Consider the following 24,104-nt stretch of genomic DNA (forward strand, 5'->3'; position numbering starts at 1 on the left):
ACCATGCTTTTATAACCAACGAACGGTTATGAAATGTGGAAGGAGCCCGTTACGGAATCCGAAGTTCCATAACGGGCACAGAATCCGAGGAGTCGTGACCCGTTATCCATTCCCATAACCCGTTACCGAATCCAAATCCAAAGAAACTTTGGGTAAAAAGGTACTTTGTCTTGATTGGATATGGCCCTAAAGGGCCAATTACCCGAACCCGAACCCGAGCCCGAGCCCGGCACGGCGCGGCAGGCGGGCGCGCGCGCGCGTGTGTGTGTGTGGTGGTCATCCCACTCTCTTGTTCTCAAGAACAAGGGTATGAGTTCTCAAGTGGCTTATAAAGCCCATAGAAAACTCAAGCACAAGCAATGAGGGACTATTCCACCTCATCAAGATCACCTTCTCTAAACAACCCATTTCTTCTTTGAATTTTCTCTCCCTTTCTTCTTACACCTAACAGGAAGGTCCTAAAGCAAAGGGTGGTTGCCTACAACTGCCCCTACAGGCTCTAAGTATATGCAAGTTGAATTTGAACATGTTTGATTAGGCTCAGTATATGCTCTCTCTTTTTTAGCGATAAAGAAAAACCCTCACCATGAACTGGGTCACTTAATGCGTCTGCCTCCCTGCAAGTGTCAAACTGAAGTTCCAGAATTGAATCCTGCTGGTGCATGTGAGCTGTCGTTGCTTTATCATGGCTGGGGTGCGTAAGGTTGGGTGGTCGTGTCCTCTACCCGGAGTTTTACCTTGCTTAGCATGTGCTTGTCGAGAACTGAACGAGTCATATTCTCATGCTTACTGTCCACGATTAATCTTTTATCTATTTTTGACACACTAGGTTCCCTTTTGTTTTCTGTCTTTATCATTATTTATTTTCACAGATTGTGCTTGTGCTTCAAGTCCAAACACCTCAATCAAAGTTCATGGAAGCAACGATGAGTTGATTCGTTGCAAAGGCTGTGAAAGGATGCTTCAGATCTCCTGCTACCTTTTTTCTTTTTCTACCTTTGTGAGTCTACCACTTACAGCAATTCAGTAAGAGACTCCATGATACCAATTAAATTGGTAGGACAGTTTAGTGATGCAGAGATGGTAAAAACATGATGACTCGATCATTCATGACCCATGAAGTAGGTGGTACTCATTGGAGCGGTTATAGGTTAACTACCCATAATGATAATAATAATAATAATAGATTTTTTTTTTTACTCAGAGAAACTGCCCAAGGCGAATAGACCTATCTGCTTTGGCTCAGCCTGCCATACTTACAGTCGCTGTCCTATCAGCATAAAACTCTGAGGGCTTACCCCTCAACTAGGGATGGCAGTGGGGCGGGGCGGGGTGGGGGACAAGTTATCCACCCCCACCCCGCCTCAAGATTTTATCCTCCACCCCCGGTGGGGATGGATTTTATCCTCCACTCCCGCCTTCATCCCCGTTTCATGTCCTCCATCCCCGGTTCAAACGGGGATGAGGCGGGGCGGGGTGGGGCGGGGATATTGCGGGGAAAAGTGGTCGGGGCCAAAGGCATAGCTAAGGGGGGCCCAAAACAGTTAAAAAATAATAATTTAAAAGCCCAGTCCTGATTCCATATGAAATAGATTTTTATCCATTTTTGTAGCCCAGCCCAGCCCTGACTACAGCAAATAGTTTGATTTGTCCATATGAAATAGATTTTTATTAATAATTGTAGCAATTTTTTATTTTATCTCAAAAAATTTTTTTCCGGGGCCGCTGCCCCCAAACCCCCGCCTATCGCACAAATAAAATTTTTTTTGCTACAACCCTGTGTGCCCCCCCTCACATGAATCCTAGCTACGCCCCCAGTTGGGGCGGGGATCAAGGAGAGGACGAGGCGGGGCAGGGAAAAGTGCATGTCAATCCCCAGACAAGGATGGATTTTAACCTTCGTCCCCGCCTCCATCCCCGTTTCATACCCTTCATCCTCCGGTCCACTGCCATCCCTACCCTCAACCCCAAAGAGGGTGACACCCATGGGATTTAAATGGGAGGGTGTTGTGTGTTCTCCCCCCGAAGACTCAATGTTTGCTACAGTGTGTGTTCGGGGGTCCGAATGAGCGCCATGTATATAAGCACATGAGACTCGTATTCTCGTGTGTGTTGGCATCACTTAGCATCGAAGTTCGGTGCGGTTGCAAAGACTTAAGTACTCTTTCTTGCTATTGTCGCCATGAAACGACGGTTCGAGAAAATGACAAAAATGTCCTTCATTCAAAAAAAGAAAAACGATGGTTCAAAAAAAGGACAAAAATATCCTCCATCTAGAAAGTCAAGGATGATGTTAACTCTTCAAAGTCCAAACAGTGAAACAAACCTGAAACGCTCTCTCTTTCTTTTTCGTTTGAACTTTTCGTCGTCATCTTCTTCTTCTTCTTCCTTCTTCGTGAAACACTGTAAAACCCTCTCTCTCTCTCTCTCTCTCTAGAGAAGAAATTAAGGGAGACAAAGAGTCGGCGATCCAAGGGTGATCGTCGTCCTCTTTCTGTTAGCAGTGGCCGGAATGCTGCCCTCATCCAGTGGGCAACCAACTACGACAACCCCTCTGCCGCCTTTAAGGGACACCTACAACGAAATCTTCTTCCAGTACACCTACAATGGAGTCTTTCAAAGTACAATCCATCTACCCCTACGTCGGCAATACTTCCGATCATGGCTATGCCTTCCAGGCCACCTTGACGCTTCTCAACACGGGCGTTCGCACCCTCAAGTCTTGGCGAGCATTCATCTGGCACCACGAGATCCTCATCTCGACCTCCGGCGCCATGCTCTCCGACAGGACCCACCTCCCCGTCAATGTCAAGAATGGCACGTTCCTCTCTGGCTTTTCCATCATGAACTTCAAGGCTGCAATCGGGACGACTAGCGACTACAACCTGATCATGATGAAGATCGTGCTCAAGGGTGCAGAGTTCAGCCTCGCGATTTATAATTTACACACAGTAGCGATTTACGAAAATTGTGTAACAAAAAAAATGGCAAATCGCTATATCGAGTAGCTATTTACGAAAATCACATAGCAAAAAAAACAAACAGCAAATTGCTAAATCGAGTAGCGATTTATGAAAATCGCATAGCAAAAAAAAAATGAAAAATCGCTAAATCGAGTAGCGATTTACGAAAATCGCATAGCGAAAAAAAAACAAAAAATTGCAGGAAAGAGTGTTACAAAAACCACGAGCAAGAAACAACCAAAGGAAACAATAAACAAAAGCGATCAAACAAAACACTTTATTGATCTTTTTCGACAGTTACAAGAGAGTGAAAAAAAAAAGAATTTATATAAGGCCCAAAAAAAATTCTTTCGGGGGGGGGGGGGGGGGCGCTGCCCCCCTGCGACCCCCCACCATCTGATCGTGCAGCGGGACCTGCATCAAGGGGTGCCCCCGGACCCCCCTCCTATAAGGGCAAAAACTTTGAATAAGGATCTACAACTCATAAGTTGAACCATGCTACAGTGAGTGTGCAGGTTAGCCGGTGCTTGATGGAGTAGTGTAGGATCGTCTGCTGGATGTGCAAAGAGGCAGAAAGAGAAGGGAGAGAGAAAGAGGGTTGATGTTCATGGCCTTCTTCAGGGGGATTATTTTCTCGGATAATCCTGTTGTGCAAGGGCTGGGTCTTAAATAACCATCTCCGGGGTACTTAAGTCTTTGCAACTACTCCTTTTCTAGAATCGTCGTTTTATGGCACCAATGGCGGAAATGGTACTTAAGTCTTTGCAATCACACTGGACTCCGACGCTAACTGATGCTGACAAACATGGGGATACGAGCCCCACAAGCTTATATACGTGGCACTTATTGGGACCCCCGAACACGCACTGTGGCTAACGACCGTGTGGGGGGGGGGGGGGACATATAACCTGCTTCGGATTTGAACCTAGGCTGTCTGTCAAATGGCCTATGCCCCATCCCAATAATAAAAAAATATTTAATGTTGTTCAGCTATGATATCATATGGGGGTAGCCACTCTTTCATCAAATCTTATATCCAATATTCTAGACATAGTTACCAAGATACACAATGCATAAGAGAAGCGATGCATGAAGCGGGGAAAGCGAGTGCTATAAGGTAGTGCAAAGTGTGAAGTGGATGCGTTTTGCTAGCATTGTCAAAGCATATGAAAAGTAAAAAAGAAAGAAAGAAATGTGATTAAGAAACATCATGAAAATTAGAATCAAGATACACAATGCATAAGATAAGCTATGCATGAAGGGGAAGCTCTGTAACAAATATAGCAAGATTTATAAAAATCTCGTTATACTATCAGGAGAAATTGCTTGAAAGTTTAAAACGGCAATTTCTCGAGAGATTTTCAATCCATGACAAATATCGCGATATTTACCATTTTAGCAGATATTTATAATCGTGAGATTTTCATTTTTAAACGTGTTTTATTTATATTTTCTTATTATTATTTTTATTGCCGAGATTTTGCCAAAAAATGCTAGATTTATGAAAATTTTCAAAATCTTCTGAGTTTTTTACTCTCGAGATTTTGCATTTTGCCGTTTTTAACTTTTGTCACTATGAACGAAAGCGAGAAAACGAGTGCTATAAGCCTATAAGGTAGTGCAAAGTGTGAAGTGGATGCGTTTTGCTAGCGTTTTGAAAGCATATGAAAAGCAAAACAAAAGAAACCTGCAGGAAGTTGACGTGGAGATGAATAAGAAACATCCTGAAAATTAATTAGAATCAAGAGGGAAGTGCACATAAGAATTGTTATAACAAAAAATAGTATATATTTATATGAAAATATATAAGAAATGAGGAAAAAGCGAGAAGAGAGTGGGAGATGTGCACCCCACGAATGAGAAACATGCTTCTCAATGCTCTCTTTTTCAGAAGAAGGCTTTGGAAGTGCACCTCCCACTCTAAAGGGTAGATTCCAGTGACCCTGTATCTATCCGTACAGACGTGTATAACATTATTCATTTACTATGTTAATAGATTTATATACTATACGTTTCAATTTTCACAGTAGTGAAAAATGGTCCGTTTTTACAATTCATGAAATAAAAGATGGTTTCAAAATGTTGCAAAATGAAAAAAATAAAGGAGCATGATTCAAAGGTTAGATTTTGTTTTTCAAAGAAGAGATCTATGTAGCTCAACAGTAAGTTACGCTGGTACCTGTAATAATAATAATAATAATAATAATAATAATAATAATAATAATAATAATAATAATAATAATAATAATAATAATAATAATAATAATAATAATAATAATAATAATAATAATAATAATAATAATAATGATGGTGGTGGTGGTACAAATGGTCTGGTATTACAGTGCTGCAATGGTTTGGACTGGGGTCCTACATGGTCAAGTAATTATGACCCGGATCTTTTTTTAGAAACCCGTACAAGGTCAGGGTTCTGCCAGACCTGGCTTAACAGACTTTGGTTTTTGATGGATGTGGACTTGAATGCAAACAGAATCTGAATCCAATGGATATTCTGACCCGATTACATATAAATATATCTGATTGGATAATAGGATCTGGATTGGGTATTTCTTTTTGCTTGAGTGATTCTAAATCCAAATCCAATTAGGATAGATTCAATTTGGTTTGATTAGTAATGCCTCCCTGGCTAGGTGATGCATGAGCAAGAGCGAGACACTACTGTGTCTATAGAGCTCATTTGGATTCATTTTTGTTATTTAAGTTTTTTTAATCATTTAAGTGAATATTGGAATTTTGGGTTATGTTTTGGATCTTAGTTGAGTTTTTGGATCTATCTCAGATCCGAAGTAAGATTAGGGTTTCTAAGGTTTTTTTACTTTTCATTATAAATATTCATTGTAGAGAGACAAATGATGAGCTTGATTAATGAATTATTAGTGATTTTGGTTGTTTTTCATCTATTTTTGTGTTATTTTCCATTAATTTCTTGCATAATTAGTTTGTAGTTTAGGGTGCTAATTCTTGTGGGGTTCAGGAGAGATTTTTCTGATCATTGCATCAAATTTGTATAAGAGTTTTGGTTGTTCTCCTCGCCTTTTGTGAAGTTTGATGAAGGATCCCAGTAAGGTAAAAGGGACAGTTCAGTTCGTTTCTTTCGATCATGATTAGAGAAAACAATCATGTCGGATTCAAGTTAATCAAATGATTATAAGTTTAACAGCAAACTTTGATTGAAATATGAAATATTGCTCCTCGACATCACCATCTATCCAGTTTTCCAGTCACACAATATGGCCAAGTGAACTTTCATGGCACCAAACTGTGGCAGCTTCCAACCCTATCACAACTCATATTACAGCATATCTCACCCTCTTTACAAAATGATGAAGAATAATTGGTGAGATGAGGAACAGCATGGGTTTCTGCCTCGGCCATGGACATCGCAATAGCTGTCGATGCCAACTAGAGAAGCATCTCAAATCTAGGCGGAGCTGCCAGCAAAACAATCGCAGTTGGATCAAACTCCTTCGCTGAAGCCATAGATAATGCTATAGAAGTTTCAATTCAGGTTGCTCGTTATCTACTACAAGGGTATGGCCCTGCCATCAGTACCACTAGAGATCAACCACTATTAGTGTGAGACTAGGGCACCACGCAACCACCAAAAATAGGAGGAGCATACGATGGGGGTTTCCAGCACACCGTCGGCCGATCAATCTCAGGCTGAGGACCACCCGCCGGCTAGGGATGGTCGACTGTCGGTCGGAGGTCCCCCTCCAGCCCTAACAAAAACCAGCATGGGAAGGGAGGATGTTGCTCACTATCGACTCCTCTTCTTCTTTGTAAATTACCCACCAGCCCCTTCAAGCACCTATTAACGGGGCCACCATTGCCGGCGTTCGACTGTCAACCATAGCCGGAAGGGACGTCATCCCTCTATCAGGAAATATGGTAGAATCGATCGGTGGGGACTACCAAAACCCCACCAGCCAATATGGCTTTGGAGAGGGGTCAACACCGACCGACGATCCCATCGTTGGCTGTACTCAAGCAGGCGACCGCCGCTGGCTGTACGCCCGCCCCCGACTATGGATTGCAGGTGGGGGAGGGGCGTCGTCACTCCACCATGGGTGGGAGGTTCCTACCCAATGACCACAATCAGCGATCCAGTTCGATTCAAAACCAGTGCATCCTTCAGATGCAAGGCAGGATTGGTTATGAACCCCAGACCGGATTCAAACGGGTTTGGGCTCAGTTCTGGCCCAACCTCAGCCTCTTTAAACTATGTCTAGTTCGGTTTTTCATCCAGATCTGGATTAAACTCAATATTTTCATCCAAATACTATTAAACCAACCCAAACTTGGCCTAATTGGGTCTGGGCAGAGCTCAAGCTGAGTTTTAGACCGGGTCATAATCACCATCATTATATTGTATATGAATCTCGTTTAAATCAGACTCATTATCCCCAAAACTCGATCCAAACTCTGTCGTACCTTATTATGGGTCGGAAAATTCATACTTTTTTTTTATCCCATCATGATTCAATTGGATCTTACCCTAACTCATTATCCAGACCACCAAAACTCTAACTCAAATAATGATCCATACTCAAATCCAACCTTACTTTTACAAGTCCAACCCATTTCTACTTAACATGACCCACCTAAGCTTCCTCAACTTAACCTCAGCTTTCTTGTTGGGTCGTCTCTCATTAATAACCCACAGGCTGTGAGATCCCAATCAACTGAGATCCAACTTAAGCGTAGCAATACCTACCAGTTTAAAGTAGAGTTTTTAGAGTTTCATATATAGTCTATTGGATTCCAAGAAATTATTTGATTGGCAGTATGGTTCTACCTCGAGTGTTAGAAGCATAGCAAAGTCTCATTGGCATAGACACAAGTTTAATGACCAACTTAAGTGTAGTGGAATGAGTGATCGTGAGAGCAAAGGTTTAGAACAAGTTCAAACATGAGAAGAGATGGAGAACTAGATGCACACCAAGTTAGTTACTTTTGATTATGCTCCAAAAGCTTTAAAGAAGTATATCCAAGAAAGATTATCCGTTCATTAAAACCTACCATGACTTTCCTAAAGACCCAAATCCAATTAAAGAAGATTTGAATATAAAACATGATGAATCTAAAACTATTTTAAGGATCCCCTAAAACCTATTTTAGAATCCATTGACGCAAATCATGATGAATCTAAAACTATTTTAGGGATCCCCTAAAACCCATTTTAGAATCCATTGACCCAATCATAGACAAATTAATCCAATTTGAACTTACGCCAAAGCTTCTTAGATCCTATCCAAAGTGAACATTTTTATATCCAAACCCAAGTTCCTAATTCCCAAACCCAATTAGCTATTGCCCAAATAAGCCATCTCAAGTCATACCTAGTATCCAAACCTCAAAACCTCTTATATATGAACTATATAACCCAAACTTGTCCCAACTCTTGGATTTGTTTGAAGAGAAAGGGAATGTCCTAGAGTACAAGATTCAATGTGTCTTTGTGATTGCGAGTTTTCTTCAATTAGATTTGTTTACTCCGTACCCATTTGATATGTTTCAATTTTGAGGCATAACAGATGATTATGATTGGTTTCAAGTTTGAAAACAACACACTTGATATTTCTTTACTTTCTACATAGGGTTGCGCTAGACTTGTTCAAGTGACATATTGTGATTCCATAACCCGAACAATAGAGTGAAATTGAAAAAAAATCTACAAATGTGCTCCAACCTTTACTACAAGTCTTCTCAAACCTGAGAAGAATGATGTAGGAGTGAGAGCTAGACATTATCGGGTCAATTCAGATCTATTCTGGTTATTTGATTTTTTTTTATTATTTAAGTAAATATTAGATTTTTGGGTTGCATTTTGGATCTATCTCAGATCTGAAGTGGGATTAGGGTTTTTAAGGTTTTTCTCTCTTCATTATAAATGTTTATCATAGCGAGAGAGACATTATTGGTGATTTTAGTTATTTTTCAATTTCAGAATAAAAATCCTCCTTCCCCATGCAGATATCAATTTATTCCGTATTGTAAAGTATTAAATTAAATTTCAGAATAGAAACCTAATGTAATTAATGACAAATAAAAACCAGCAACCTCAAATCAGATTTAACTGTATCCATGAAAATGTTTTAATTAGTGCGTCTAGTTTAAGTTAGGGGTGCAAATGGATCAGATACGGGTTGGATCTTGTCATATTCAATTCTGTATCCACAATGCAACCAGTAGATTTAAACATGAGACTGGTTCTGAATCATTTCTGATGAGATAGGTATGATGAGTCCAGATCTGAAATGTGTTTGATAATACTGATACCGCTGTCAACAGGTTTAGTTCGTACAGGGTACCTGACCCGAATTCCCGGATATGGGCATAAAAAGTGCCAACCCCAATAACATTTGGGTCGACCCAAACCTGACCCGAGTATTATGGGGGCCAGGTTTGGGTTATGATTTTTACTGGGTACCAACCCGAGCTGGCTTTTTTGCCGGGTAACCTGACCATACCAGTGTGTTTTATATGTATTTTAAGTAAAAGTAAATTTCTGGAATTAAACGGAACCGGGATTGGGATTTCATTTTTGTGACCTGACAAAACCCGAACCCGACACTTTGTTATTTGAGTAGGGTTCAGCTGACACCCTCATGGGTCGGGTAACTGACCCGTTGACAGCCCTAAATACTGAGCCGACAAAAAAATAAAATAAAATAAAAACAAGTCATTTAAAAGTAAAATAAACGCAACCCAAATAGGATTTTAATTCAAATTCAAATTCAAATTAGATCCGACCTGTAAATTCTGATCCCATTCCAACCCAAATCCAATTCGAGTGCACATCTGGTATGAATATGTCAGATTTGGATCGAGTAACCAAACTATATCCAGGAGTACGCATGTATCTTTGATAAACGTGTTCGTGTCGGTTGAGTGACGTATCTTATGGATTGTACGACACGAGACACGCACGCTGAGTGAAGTCCCACACGTTTTCCTTTGAAAAAAAATTTAAACCGGGAAAAAGAAAAAAGTCGTCCGGACTACTTTGTTTTTACTCTGTGCTGCAGTTTTACTGATTTTCGTAAGAAAATGGGGAAAATGGGGGAGAAAATTAAGGGGGAGAACGGAACTTCGCTACTGCGTCGGTGGTGATCGATCTGTTGGGTTTTGGCACGCAGAAGATTAGGATTTCTTTTTGCTCTCTCTATTCCTCTCCGATGGGGAATTGTTGGGAGAAACCGACGATTGAGGAGAATTCCTTGCAGGATAGCTCTCAATCTTCTGGTAATTCTTGATCTTCTTCTTCTTCTGATTCTTCAAGCCTTCGTGTTCTCTGTGTTTCTCTCTCTCTCTTGATCGTCTTTTGGTTTGGTTGGTTGTTATTGTTGTTCAGCGGTGTGTGAGATTTCTTCTTCGTCTAGGGTTATGTGGAATTTTCTGCTTTCATTCCGGGTGTATATCTCCTTTTTCTGCTTTCGTTCGGGCCTTCTTTAGTTCCTGATCGCCGTCGTCATAATCATCGTCATGATGATCGTTTTTCTTTGTCGGTTATCTTTTTCTGCGTCTTTTTCTTGTGTTTTGAAGCGTGAAGTCTGTTGATAAAAAGGCAAAATTAATGAATGATTACAAAACCTGGTAGGAAATGGATTGATAAGTTCTAATTGTTTCTTTACTGTTTATCTTTTGCTTTTGCATTCATCGGATTAAAGCAAGAGATCATGAATTAGGGCATCTATTAACTATGCAAATAAGAAATGCCTCGGGTTATGCTAAAAAAAAAACCTCGCCTTTTTCTATGAAACACTAAAAAAAGCCATTCTGGAAACTTATTAATACATGATCTTGAGTCGGACTAATGCTAAAGATAAAATTCTTTTGATTATCAAATGTCATCCTTTTGCTCCTCATCAACGTTATGTCGTCATCATCATCATCATTCGTATAATCATTGTCATCATCTTCATCTCTGTTGATTAATGTGAGAACCTTTTGTATATGCACCATTGCAATATTGCCAAATTTTGAAAGACATTGCCAATCTCTCTCTCTCTCTCTCATGCACACGCGCGCACACACACACACACATGCACGCACGCACAAATGCAGTTTATGAATAACTTCTCGCAACTTTGTGAATGTTTATGTCAATTTGTTTTTTGTTTTATGAATAGCCAATGAATTGTACTTTGTATGTTTTAGTGGTTTATGTGAAGACATTATAGTGTGCATTTCTTAGTTTCGGGCTTAGGCTATAAAATATTTCTATAACAAAAAATATTTTCTGTAGGGCTTCCAAGGTCAGGCAGTATTGAAGTCAAGTCTTCTACTACCTCCACCCAAACGTTATCGTCTCTTAGTGACAGCACTTCGTCGACAAACATTTCAGAAGGACAGATACTCCACTCAAACAATTTGAAGGTTTTCACTTATAATGAGCTGAGAACCGCAACTAGAAACTTCCGTCCTGATAGTCTTCTTGGAGAGGGCGGTTTTGGGTGTGTATTCAAAGGATGGATAGAAGAACATGGATTGATTGCTGCCAAGCCTGGATCGGGCATGGTAGTGGCTATAAAGAAGATGAGCAATGAGGGACTGCAAGGGCATAAAGAATGGTTGGTAAGAAAATAGTTTAGAATTTTGAGTACCAGTTATAGACATCCTGTTGTGTTGGTTGATAGCCTAAGGATGTCCCTTCTTTATATTTTTCTGATAAGGTATCCAAGTGTGAAGAAAGCAACTTCATGGAACTCCTGTAACTTTTGCTTCGCATTTGGATAGGCCGAAGTTAATTATTTGGGTCAACTTCACCATCCAAATCTGGTAAAGCTGTTGGGTTATTGCTTTGAAGATGATCACTACCTACTGGTCTATCAGTACATGGCAAAAGGCAGCCTGGAAAATCATCTTTTCAGAAGTGAGTGCATTGGCTTATTCTACCTGCCTTATGCTTGGGATAACTAATTTTAAGTGATTTTGAGCTCTTTTCTTGTTCTCAAAGACGTTAAATGGTGTGGGGTTTTTTCTCTGTGAAACCAAAACTCAGTGAGAACTATCGGCTGGTTCTGTCACTGCACTTTTATCATGCTCTTCATGTGCTTCCTTGTTTGATTTTAGCTGCTCATGAGTTATAAAAATAATCATGATCAGGAAAAACCTGACCAAGATCATGTTTATGCTTTTGATCAAGATTTTTTAGCAACCTGCAACATTTTGTTATTATCTTTAGTTGTTACAGGTCCTACCACACCCTGCCTATGCATTCTTCAGATTTTTTTAGTTTTTTCTTTCTTAAATTTCTTACAGAAAATTAATGCAAATTTATATCTAGATTAAACTGTTAGGCCATGTCATTTTGATGGTTATTTCCGTATTCTAAGTTTTATTTTTGTAGGATATGTCAAGTCCCACAGCTGGTTGCTACTGAGACCAATCTCTTTCTTTATTTAGTCTTGGGATTAACATTAAGAGGGTTAATGTAAAGCCTTACTAACAACTGAGTTATTCTTAGGGCTTCTATTTAAGATAAATTTACTAAACTTGGATCACTTTATAAGTTTCTCATTGCCATTTATGTTTAAATATCAAGTTTTGGTGTTTGAATCTTTTATTTTTTTAATGACTTTTTATAAGTTTCACCCCTTTTTTCAAAAGTAGGGGGCAACCTTTTTTTTAACAACTACTTATTTTCTTCCATTCCACCCCCATCATCCTCATTTACCACCACTTCTTCACCATGATCATCACCACGACCACCATCATCACTACCACCACCACCACCACCATTACTATCATCCCCATTGCCATCACCATTACCACCATTACCACCATCACCATTGCCACCGCCAATATTACCACACCACTACCATCACCACCATTGCCACCACCACCACCATCATCATAATCACTACCACCATTGCCATCATCACCATTACCACCACTGCCACCACCACCATCATCCACCACCACCATCATCACCATTACCCACTAATCTTCTTTTCTACTTCATTATAATTTAAACAGTTGGTGATCCAAACACACTTAATTAAAAATAAAGGTAAGATTCTACTTTATAAAATGTGCTTACATTTATATATGTTCTCAATAAATAAAAATAGATCCAAACAGGGCCTAAGAGATTGGATTTTGTTACTTTCTTGTTTATTATCTAAATGTTGATCATTTTTCTTGCAGGAGTGAGCAGCCATCAACCACTCCAATGGGCGATAAGAGTGAAAATAGCTCTTGGAGCTGCTAAAGGTCTTGCTTTTCTACACAATGCTGAAAGACCAATAATATATCGTGATTTTAAGGCATCTAATATCTTGCTTGACTCGGTATGTCCCTTTCATATGCTTGATAATGGTTCTTGAGTAGTTAGCAGCACTTGTTTTCTTTATTGATTTATCTTTATATTAGCAGTTGTTTTCAAGTTCCCTTTACTAGCAGCAAGCGGAAAAAAACTGATTATTGTGCTTTTACCTTTCACATGTTTTATACTGATTGCACATTTATTGTTGGTATATACAAATTTGTTCATGTATATCATGTCTGGCAGTTTAGCGTTACGTGTTTGCTTTGGTGATATAATATCTTTATTTCAATGGATAGTGAATCTTTTGATTATGCAACCTGGTGCACAAATTTGACATTCTTTTTATTGAACTTCATGTCATGAAACCTAATTCACACTTGGAAATTGGCCATTAATCAAATTTCTAGCTCACAGTTTGCATTGACTTTGCATCTAAGAGTTGAGCTCACATGCTGACTCATACTTGACCAAGTTGCATGAGGCTTGGACAAGCATCTTCTTGAGAATTTAATCTTCATTGAAACTTGTGTTGTTTATGTCACATGGACACTAGACTTAGCATGCATGTCTTGTGCCAACCTGACATGACACACTATGTCACATTGGCACTTCACTTGGCATGTGTATCACGTGTCGACACCATACCACACCAGGACACTTCATGGATGTAGTCAAACTTGTGTTGGACAAAGTTAACATTGCGTCATTAATTTTATCTATTCTCTTTTACGGTCTTGATTATTTATTTTGTATTTACTTGCATTTTTTTTGTTTCAAAATTTGTCATCAATTACATCACATTTCACTTTCAACTTGGTTTTATTATTTGTTGTTATTAATTATACTGATTTACAATCGCTGCTGAAAAGCTTGCATTTGAGATGATATTCATGTTTTATTGCTTTATGATAGCTATATACATGTACATACATGCATATGTATGTATGTATATATGTATGTATTGATATATATAAATAAATTTTGGTCAACTGTGGGCTTTGGCCCTCATTTGACCAGCCTCTGTAAGTATGTATCATGCCTTTGAGTCATGCACCCCAGGGCATGTGAGGCACACACATCTTGAGGCAAGGTGTGTTTTGCGCCGCAAGACACATTTTCTATAACACTGGTTGCTTCCTGATCTGGAGATGAATCAACCTAATCACTTGGTAAGTCTTGGTTTTTATGGTGTGAGCATTGGGTAGGGTGCTAGGTGGTTTTGATGAGGGGAAGGATGGAGGAGAGCCACTCTTGGCTACAATGAGAGAATATGCTGACATCTTTATCATCTTCCTTAGTCTTTTCTTTTCTCATAATGGAGGAAAGATTATTCTTTTTAATAAGTGTTAAGAGAATTTCTGCAGTCCTTTTGATCTTTCTTAATGAAAAGTGAAATGAGGACTATGCAAGAATGGGTACAGAGAGATGAGAATCCAGTAAGGATGAGATCTGCCAGATGATGATGACTTGCAGTATGTTTTTGCTGTAGGAAGAGCATACCATGTAAAAATGGTAAGATATACAGAGATGGTCAAATATGTCATGCAAACATGGGAAAAAAAGAAAGAAATTAGGACATGTCTGAGCTGAGAAAGAGGATTTAAATATAATGTCCTTAGAAAGCACCCCTATCTGACAAAAAGGTAGAAAATCATCACCTAAGAGCATCTTAGAGGAGGCAGTAACTTGGCAGACAGAACATTGACAAAGTCTAGTGGAACTAGTGCTATTAAAATACTGAATATCCCTGGGAAACCTTAAAACAAGACTACATGAGCCTCTGGGGGCAACCTATGTCACATGGGTGCGGGTGCGGGTGCGGGTACGGGTACGGGTACGGGTGTGACATGGGTGCGGAGCAATTTCAAAAATTTTAGACACGGGGACACGGCTATATATATATATATATATATATACAACAACAACAACAACAACAACAACTACGCCTTCATCCCAAAACAATATATATATATATATATATAACAATAATAAGATCCGACCCGATACCATCTTGGATCCGGACCCGACCCGAGTCCAAATTAATTTTAATAAATGGACAAAAATAGACTCGGTCAAAGTTGACCGAGTCCAAAATGTGGATGGACTCGGCCCCGGTGTGTTGACCGTGTCCGTGTCCGCACCCGTGTCGGGTCATGTCGGCGCGGGTGCGTCGACCTTTTAGCCGAGTCCGTGTGACTTAGGGGCAACACATAATTATGTTGGCATAGTACCATCTCTAATCTTCAAGTGCACATGATTTTTTATGGCTCTTTGATTGACAAAACCGTTATAACATGATGAGTAAATTATGCCTTTCCCTTCCAAAAATAGTAATATAATGCTGTTATGTCAAAATCCTGCTGACTGTTTACAGGAGATGAGATGTTTGTATTATTGGCAAATTTCTTTCTAGGAATAACCCTCCAATCTTGAAATTGTGGCTTGATAACATGATTTTCCATGGCAAGTTAGCTAGCTCATCGTGTTTAAGTTCATACACGAGAGCTTTCTTTTTTTTTCCCTCATCATTTATTAGTTTTATGTGGTGTTGGGGCTAAGTACCTTGTATGATAAAGTTTTCTCATTGTACCTGAGGTGGAATTGGTAACTTGTCCATAGTGGGTTGTTTAGAATCTAAAATCTAAATCATTATTTGTTTCCCTTTTCCAGAACTATAATGCAAAACTTTCGGACTTTGGATTGGCCAAATATGGGCCTACGGGTGATCACACACATGTTTCTACACGTGTTATTGGTACTTATGGGTATGCTGCTCCTGAATATGTTGCAACAGGTAATTCTCCTTGATCTTGATCATCTCTGGCATGAGCAGCACTTAAGTTTAAAATCAATACAGTACAGATTTTATGTTGGTTTACAGTCCTTTTCTTGATGATGGCTTAGCATCAAATCCAATCAATGTATCATCTGCATGTATGCTACTTCACGCTTCAGTTTGGATCGAGATGAGTGGGCTGTAATGCTAGTTATATTCTGTTGAATATGTTTATGACTGCTGGGATATGTTGATTGTCCTTCACAACATGATTTGAGATGATCATACTTGCATCGCTCCATGGTATATCGGAAGGTTCATCATATTTATTTGTTTCATGGGTACCAATTCTATTGCATGGACACATTCACTGTGGAAGCTTCCAGTGGAGGTGGAATATGGGTTGGTGGCCAGTGGGCACAGGCCACCCGGCCCAGTTGGGCTGGGTCTGAGGTTGCCTTCCAAAAATGCTGGCAGGGCTGGGTTATGACATGTTGAACGCTGTGCACCTCTTCATTTTTTTGTGTGTGTTTTCCTGCATTTCACTTTAATGTTCATAAACTTATCCATGTACATGTGAAATTCTGAACGGTAGAAAACACCAACTAGATTATTCAAGCTCCGACTAGAAAGGGTTTTGCATACACTTCTATTGCTTAGGAGGCTCTACAAAATACTAGTATCTTGTCCCATATTCTGTCTTTGATGATTTAAGTGTCACAGAATTAATTGTAATAAAAGGGAAAATATCAAACATGGACATCGTTGGTTGGTAGGGTGTCAAGGTAGCATTGTCGTTTTCATCGTCATTGCATGTTATGTAGGTTTCATCTCATCCGGTTAAAATGTTTTCCATTGTTCTTACAATTGAACGTTCTCATTGAGTTGCCTTATGAGTTTTGCAGCTAGAAGTTGATCAAATCAAAAATTTTCTAGGATGTATTTTTTGTCTGCTAATCAGAAACCATGTCGGATTATTTTGTTGTCAAAGGCCATTTGACTGCAAAGAGTGATGTATACAGCTATGGAGTTGTCCTGCTAGAATTGTTGTCAGGAAGGCGAGCTTTAGACAAGAATAGGCCCCTTGGGGAGCAGAACCTCGTCGAATGGGGTAAGCGTTACATGGGCGACAAGCACAAGGTATACCGGATCATGGACAATCGGCTGGAAGGCCAGTATCTGATTAAGGCAGCTTATATAGCTGCAACAGTTGCCCTCCAATGTCTCTCTTCGGATCCGAAACACAGGCCTCACATGAATTCCATTGTTGAGACGATTGGCCAGTTACAGAATATGAAAGAACCTGAAAGGCCTCATCATCAACTTGTGAAGGGTGATTCTGGCTCCAGAAACCGGTCTTGCACCAAGGGGTATGCGGTCTAGTTTCTGTTCCCTGCCGCGCTGACCACGCTGCCTACCTTTCTTATCTGTGCTGGAGAAGCTTCAATTGATGCAGCCATGGTAAAAAAGCTGCATGATAAATCTGCCGTTTGTTTGTAAGACACGTTCTTCGAGCTTCTTCAACTCTGTAAATTGTGAGAATGATGAATATTCATCTGCTTTTTGTAAAGCTTTTCTTCTGCGCATTTGCCTTTCATGTATTTGAAGTCTTCCTTTATGGATGTCATGTGTATTTTGTTCCTACAAATCTAAAGAAATAACCTTGTATATGTATTTCGTGCGCGTCTTTGATGAGTGACGGAAACAAAAGGAAAAATATGGGTTTTACATGTACAAATACAAACAGATTGGATTGATGCAGATCTCATGTAGATCCGATGGAAGTATCTAGTGCTGGTAAATGAGTCAAACCAGACGGGCTTGGCTTGTTAAGGTTGCAACCTTTCCTGGGCTCAGCTCGTGAGCTCGTCACGAGCTAAGCCGAGCCCCAAGCTTGTTACAAGCTGATCATAAGCTGGCTTGTTTTCTAAAGAAATTGTTTTTTAAGTGTTTTTTACACGTATACAGCCTATATAATATTATAATATATATTATGTATTATGTATTTTATACATATATTATATATTCATATATAATATATAAAACTGGATTATACCAACCGAGCTTCCCCTGTTCGTACACAGCTTGTATAGCTAAACTAGCTGGCTTATAGCACGGGTCACCGAGCCCAACATATGAGCTGAGCCAAGCATTTCATGAACCGACCCAAAACGTCTGATTATGTAAGTACGAATCCTAGCTGAACATGCATTCGGATTTTCTCTTAAGATTAATCCCTCAAGTCCTGACATAATTATGAAGATGGAACGGAGTTCCTGCCAAATCCAATCCGATCTGAACATGCATTCGGATCTTATTTTGATATCCATATCCAGGAGCAGTGTGGGATTTGGATTGGAGTTCCTACCAAATCCGATCCATCCTGCACCTATTCATGCTAGAAGCCTAGAAAATCTTTCCATTGTCTAATACGGAAGATTTGGCTCGAAACCTTGGAAGTTTCTGGAATCTCTGTAATTCGACGGTGTTCCGTTGATTGGATTTTCTGTTTTTTCTTTTTCTTTTCTTTACCTTTCTTTTCCTGCTCTGTTATGGCATAAAAAAAAACCTATTTTTTAGATGGACGAAATTGGACTTTCTGAGATGTCCAACCTTATCATCTTTTTTGGATGGTATTTCTTCTTATGGTAAGGGTATTCATGTCAATATAACATCTTCAGGGTGGTCTGCTTCTTCTTTTATCTTTGTTTTTTAAATATTAGCCTTCATGATGTAGAACGGCAAACTGTATTTAGTATCTACCAATCATTATGTGGTGAATATTGAAAAACAAAAAAGAGCAAGCCACCCCAAATTTTGTTCAAAAGATACTACAATTTTGTTTTCATTTGGTTTTTTAAATAGTGGTCTTCCTGGTGTAGAATGGCAAGCTGTGTTTACCAATGATTATGCGGTGATATTTTTTTGTTGTTGTTGAAACTTGAAATAAAAAAATTTCTTGGTGAACAAAAAAGAGTAAAAAGAGCAAGCAACCCCAAATCTTGATAAAAAGGACCATAAGCAAAGAGAAGACTTTGGTCATGTGATGCATGTGACGAGACAGAAACACAAATAACAAAATGGTAATTTTGGGTTTTGACATTAAAGAAGTCATGATTCAGAGTGAGAAAGGTGGTCCTGGTAATTTTTGTTGGGGGAAGAGTGGGATCCAAGGCCTTGACTGGTAGTGGACCATTGACTTTGGACTGGAGGGAAGGAGGGGGGGTGCCATAGAATCTTTCAGTGCGTTAAAATCCCTGTTAATAACTCAATAGTATCAAAACAATGCCATTAAAACACCAAATTGAAAAAAGCAAAAGCCAAATTAAAATAAAAGAAGGCTATAAATGCCCATTAATAGCAGAGCTGAGGGAGAATGGCTCTGGCTTTGTGCTCACTGTACTGGAAAACTGTGCTCTGCTGGGAAAGCGTGCGTTTAAACTTGGCAGTAAACCAAGAATCCAATTCTCTATGCATGGTAAACATATTAAAAGGAAGGAAAGAAATGGCTATAGATAAAACGCCTAATAGACAAGGTTCGGTCTGATATTTCATTCTCTCTCTCACTCTCATGCTTTAGTTTAGAACAACCCCACTACAGGTCTTTCTGTTTTCTGCGGCTGGAACTCATGCAGAGGTGAAACATCAAGTCAAGAAGGTGGGTTTCTTTCTGTTTTCTGTTTTATGTTTTCCTTTCTTGATCTTTTCTGTGTTTTCAATACTTGGTTTTTTTTCTTTTCTTATGCGTTTGTCGGGAAGATTCATGATGTTGGTTTATAATTTTTTTCATTTGCTGATGTTGTAGTTTATTGGTTTTCTCTTATTGTTTTTCCTTTTTGTTCTTCCATTTGGATTGGTAGATATGTATAAGAACCAGTTACAAGAACTAGCACAAAGGAGTTGCTTCAATCTTCCATCATATGCATGTGTCAGGGAAGGGCCAGATCATGCACCAAGGTTCAGAGCTTCTGTGAACTTCAATGGCGAGGTCTTTGAAGGGCCAAGCTATTACACAACTCTGAGGCAGGCTGAGCACGCTGCTGCTGAGGTAGCACTAAACACTCTTTCTACAAGAGGCCCCCCTAAGTCTCTAGCTGCAAAAGTACTTGTGAGTTTTCAAAGCCACCATTTTTTTTGCAGTATATGCACATGACCTATAACTTGATTTAATTTTTGAAATGCTCATTTAAATTTACTGGATTCTTCCACCATCTTTTGGTGTTATTGGTTTTTGTCTACTGTTACATTCTTCAGGATGAGACTGGAGTTTACAAGAACTTGCTTCAAAAGACGGCCCACAGGGCAGGCTTAAACCTGCCAGTCTACACCACTGTGAGATCAGGCCCGGGCCATCTGCCTGTCTTCACTTGTACTGTGGAGCTTGCTGATATGAGCTTCAATGGTGACCCAGCAAAAACCAAGAAGCAAGCAGAAAAGAATGCTGCCATGGCTGCCTGGTCTGCTCTCAAACAATGTATGTCCTACTTGACATAATTTTCTTTCCATTGATCAATTTCCTTCCATTTCTTGTTTGCCAAGCTTTACACTCTCAGCAACGGTGAAATTTGGTTTTGTTTTCATTGTTTTTTCAATGGGATTTTGTGATCTTGATTGTTGTACATTTGCAGTGCCAAATTTGAACTCTCTGTCTCAGACCAGCAAGGAGTCTGATAATGGTGAAGAACAAGAGCAAGCAATTGTGGCTCGGGCTCTCTCTGTACTGAGGCCTAAAGATGAGAGCAACAAACCAGTAAGACAGAGGGAACACCAAGCGAATCTAGTCAGGAAAAGAATGATGATGAATTACAAGGATAAAAGCCTGATTCATTCCCCTGCTTCTTTACAATATCAGCAATGGAAGTCTCCAGATCTGTTTTCAGAAGTAACAGCCTACCTAACTCAGCAGCAACCACAGTCACAACCGCAACCACAACCACCACAACAACAGCAAAGTGTTTTCTTACCCCTCTCTGCTCCTCCACCATGTTCAAAAATTCTACCCCCAATAAGCATGTACCAACAACAACAGAAGCCCAAAGAATTACCATCTCAACCAAGTGCTTCAGTTTGTTCAAAAGAACCACCACAAGCTCTCTTTACACAGCCCCAAACTAGAGCCATTCCTGTACAGATAAGGAGCAGATCTCAGGTCAGAATACAAGATATCCCTCCTCCAGTGGAAGAACATCAGATTGATGAAGAGGAATGGCTTAATGGGGGGAAGACAGAACTTTCATGCAAAACCATTGAAAAAGAAGCCAACCCCAATTGCAAAGCCAGTGCTTTCAGGCCAAAAACCAACTTTTCGAGGCCTTTTTCACTTCCAAATCTCCAGCCTGATCAGAAATCTCAGCAGGCACAGATGAGACTACCCAGGAATTTCAGAGTACCCCCACCACCTTCAATGCCTCACAGATCTCCAATCCTTCCTCCAAGGATGTTCTGCGGCACAGACTTCCCTGCACATGCAATGGCTCCTGCCGTTCAAATACGTTCAGTGATACCAGTGTGTGCTGCACCACCAATTAGGCCTCCCCCTACTCCAGAACAAATTCCGAAGCAAAAAGTCTCTTGTTCAAATGCTCAGGACATCTCAGAGGCAGCTTCAAAGATGGCCAATCTTTCCATATAAACACCATCATCAAAATTCTGCAACTTTTATCATGGATATAGTCTTGTAAATTTGTGTTAATTTTGAAGACCCAGTGTTCTTTGTTCTGAGGTTGATGTTCTCTTCTGGTAGACAATTTTGTGACAGGAAATTTTGTGGGTTGGATATGAATCAATTTTTACTGTAGGAAAGCCTGAGTGGTTTTCTCTGTTTTCACCTTTTTCTTACTAATAGTGAAAAATTGTGTAAGATAATAATACCAAGGCTGAATAATGGGGGGTGCTGGTGGTGATTAATTAGGAGTGAAAAAGGAGTGGGTATAGATAGATAGATAGATAGATAGATAGATAGATAGATAGATAGATAGATAGATAGATAGATATATATATATATATATATATAGAGAGAGAGAGAGGTGTTTTAACGAGGGTGTGCAGAGAGGGCAGATGGGAGCATTCAATGCAGGCTGGAAAACAAACAAATGGGGTGATAAACGCAAGCCTATTGTTGTTCGTCAGGCCATTAATGAGCCTCTCACTCTTCACTCTCCTCCATTAATGTTGGGTCCGTATAAGGAGTAAGATTGGGGGTGATCACTCCCCTCCCTTTGTCCACTCTCCCCTGCCCTTTCCTTGTTTTTTAAACATCGCACTAAGAGACCCTTTATCATTGTTTTGAAAATGACTTTTTTTTAAAGGGAAGCTTGGGTTAGCCGCCCCTACCAGATATCTCTTAAGCCCCATGTGACAAGGATTCGAACAATCGCCTTCAGCTTGGCACAGGACCCCGCCTATCACATGGGATACCATCCATAGGTTAATCATTTATATATATGGGTTAATCTGCCACTGTACCTGTTAAGTTTAACATTAGATGGATTAAACTTTAAGAAAATGACTAAAAAACACTAAAAACTGGCATTTTTTAAAATGCAATGTTACTTAACTTTGATAGCTTCATATAAAGTTACTTTTTTTTTGAAGTGGTTGACTTTTCGATTTCCTCTAAGTTCGACTGATCTATAATGACTAAAAAAATAACTTTATATTTTCAAAAATACTTTTATTTAAGAATGTTTTAGTCATTTTTATAAAGTTGAATACATATAATGTTAAACCTAACTAGCACGGATGTGATCTTCATGGTTTGTTTGGTAGAAAACTTGCTTTGAAGCATGTGATTATGACAAGTAATAAGGTTTTTAAAGAAATTAAAAAATCAACAGCCCACGATGTGCCGAAATTTCATAACTCAAAAGATGATATTTTTACATCAGAAAAGGCTTGATTCTTAGCAAACAAACTATGCTTAACACATCTATGGTTAGATTGAATCAATACAACTTGCACCTATGATCTCTAGCTCATTAGTTTTGGACTTTCATTAGTGGCCAATATTTACCTTTATATATATATATATATATATATATATATATATATATATATATAGAGAGAGAGAGAGAGAGAGAGAGAGTAGTCCAAACCCCCGTCATCCTCTTTAAAATATAAATGTTATTATGTTTTTTGGTAAATGTTCAAAACATATGAAGACTCTTGGATCAAACTTTTTGGATGTGTAGATAAGATTTTACAAGGATAAAAAAATCAATGGTTCTAAAATTTTCTACATTATAAAATCTTACCTACACATCAAAAAACTTTGATCCAAAAGTCTAATCATATGTTTTCAACCATAAAGATGTATCTATAGAGTCAAATTTTGGCAAAAAAAGTATATCTAACATACAAATTTTGAAGGAGAGGACAAAGGGTGGACCATCCCTCTTCTCATATATACACAGTTATTTTTTATCAAACCTTACAAACATGATTTATGTTGTTCAGTAGAAAATAAGTTTTGGATGTAATCTTTAAAAAACTAGATACTTCAATGGTTTATAATGTACCAAATTTCTAAGATTCATATAAAAATCAAGCTGAATAGGTCTACGAATGTTGCATCTGAAAACGAAGTTGCAGGCATTTTTTTTTATTAATCAACTTTTGTGTGTTATCAGGGCTTATTTACTAAACCCTCATAGTTTGATCAAATTAATTTAAACAACAAAGTTCCTTTGTTTTTGTTAGGCCCTTTTATTTTTTGGATAGGTAAAAAAAGGTTCCTTTTTATTACCAAGATTTTTTTTTTAAAGGTAAGCTGGGGTTAGGCAGACCCCTACCAGTTATACAACTATACCATTGGGTTTTGAACCTGCAACACCCCAACACAAGGTGACTTGCACTAACTGGTCCTACAGACAAGCAGAGCCCAGAGATGTTGATTTTTGTTTTTTTTTTCCTCCAAAAATACATTTAAATATAAAAAGTACATCATCCAATGCATTGTTCTGCAAAATAAAGTATATAAAATATATCTGTAATTGCAAATTAGACAAACACCTAACAAGTTCTGTTAATCCATCCAGGACAGTTTAAGAGATAAGATGGTGTAGCACTTGTC

General features: G+C 39.1%; 2 protein-coding genes across 2 annotated transcripts; both read left to right on the forward strand.

Annotated features, from left to right (window-relative positions):
- Positions 1-10,064: 10,064 nt before the first annotated feature.
- Positions 10,065-17,704, forward strand: LOC149833471 (receptor-like cytoplasmic kinase 176). Its single transcript, XM_090012854.1, has 6 exons — positions 10,065-10,229; positions 11,233-11,561; positions 11,724-11,859; positions 13,137-13,279; positions 15,928-16,051; positions 17,025-17,704. Exons 1-6 carry the CDS (start codon positions 10,163-10,165, stop codon positions 17,414-17,416), a joined length of 1,191 nt encoding a protein of 396 aa, XP_089868980.1. The 5' UTR covers positions 10,065-10,162; the 3' UTR covers positions 17,417-17,704.
- Positions 17,705-19,635: 1,931 nt separating this feature from the next.
- Positions 19,636-21,898, forward strand: LOC149833472 (uncharacterized). The gene is made up of 4 exons (XM_090012855.1): positions 19,636-19,691; positions 19,894-20,141; positions 20,288-20,507; positions 20,662-21,898. Exons 2-4 carry the CDS (start codon positions 19,896-19,898, stop codon positions 21,663-21,665), a joined length of 1,470 nt encoding a protein of 489 aa, XP_089868981.1. The 5' UTR covers positions 19,636-19,691; positions 19,894-19,895; the 3' UTR covers positions 21,666-21,898.
- The last annotated feature ends 2,206 nt before the right edge of the window (positions 21,899-24,104 follow it).

Source organism: Nuphar pumila, chromosome 7, assembly GCF_984573655.1.
Source record: "Nuphar pumila chromosome 7, dmNupPumi1.hap1.1, whole genome shotgun sequence".
In the NCBI taxonomy this organism is placed as follows: Eukaryota; Viridiplantae; Streptophyta; class Magnoliopsida; order Nymphaeales; family Nymphaeaceae; genus Nuphar; species Nuphar pumila.

Excerpts from the sequence above, each read along its gene's own strand:
- LOC149833471 (XM_090012854.1), top strand. The coding sequence starts at position 10,163 with ATGGGGAATTGTTGGGAGAAACCGACGATTGAGGAGAATTCCTTGCAG. Across the intron at positions 11,860-13,136 it reads GGAAAATCATCTTTTCAGAA|GAGTGAGCAGCCATCAACCA; the intron begins GTGAGTGCATTG and ends TTTTTCTTGCAG. Across the intron at positions 16,052-17,024 it reads TCCTGAATATGTTGCAACAG|GCCATTTGACTGCAAAGAGT; the intron begins GTAATTCTCCTT and ends TTGTTGTCAAAG.
- LOC149833472 (XM_090012855.1), top strand. The coding sequence starts at position 19,896 with ATGTATAAGAACCAGTTACAAGAACTAGCACAAAGGAGTTGCTTCAAT. Across the intron at positions 20,142-20,287 it reads CTCTAGCTGCAAAAGTACTT|GATGAGACTGGAGTTTACAA; the intron begins GTGAGTTTTCAA and ends TACATTCTTCAG. Across the intron at positions 20,508-20,661 it reads CTGGTCTGCTCTCAAACAAT|TGCCAAATTTGAACTCTCTG; the intron begins GTATGTCCTACT and ends GTACATTTGCAG.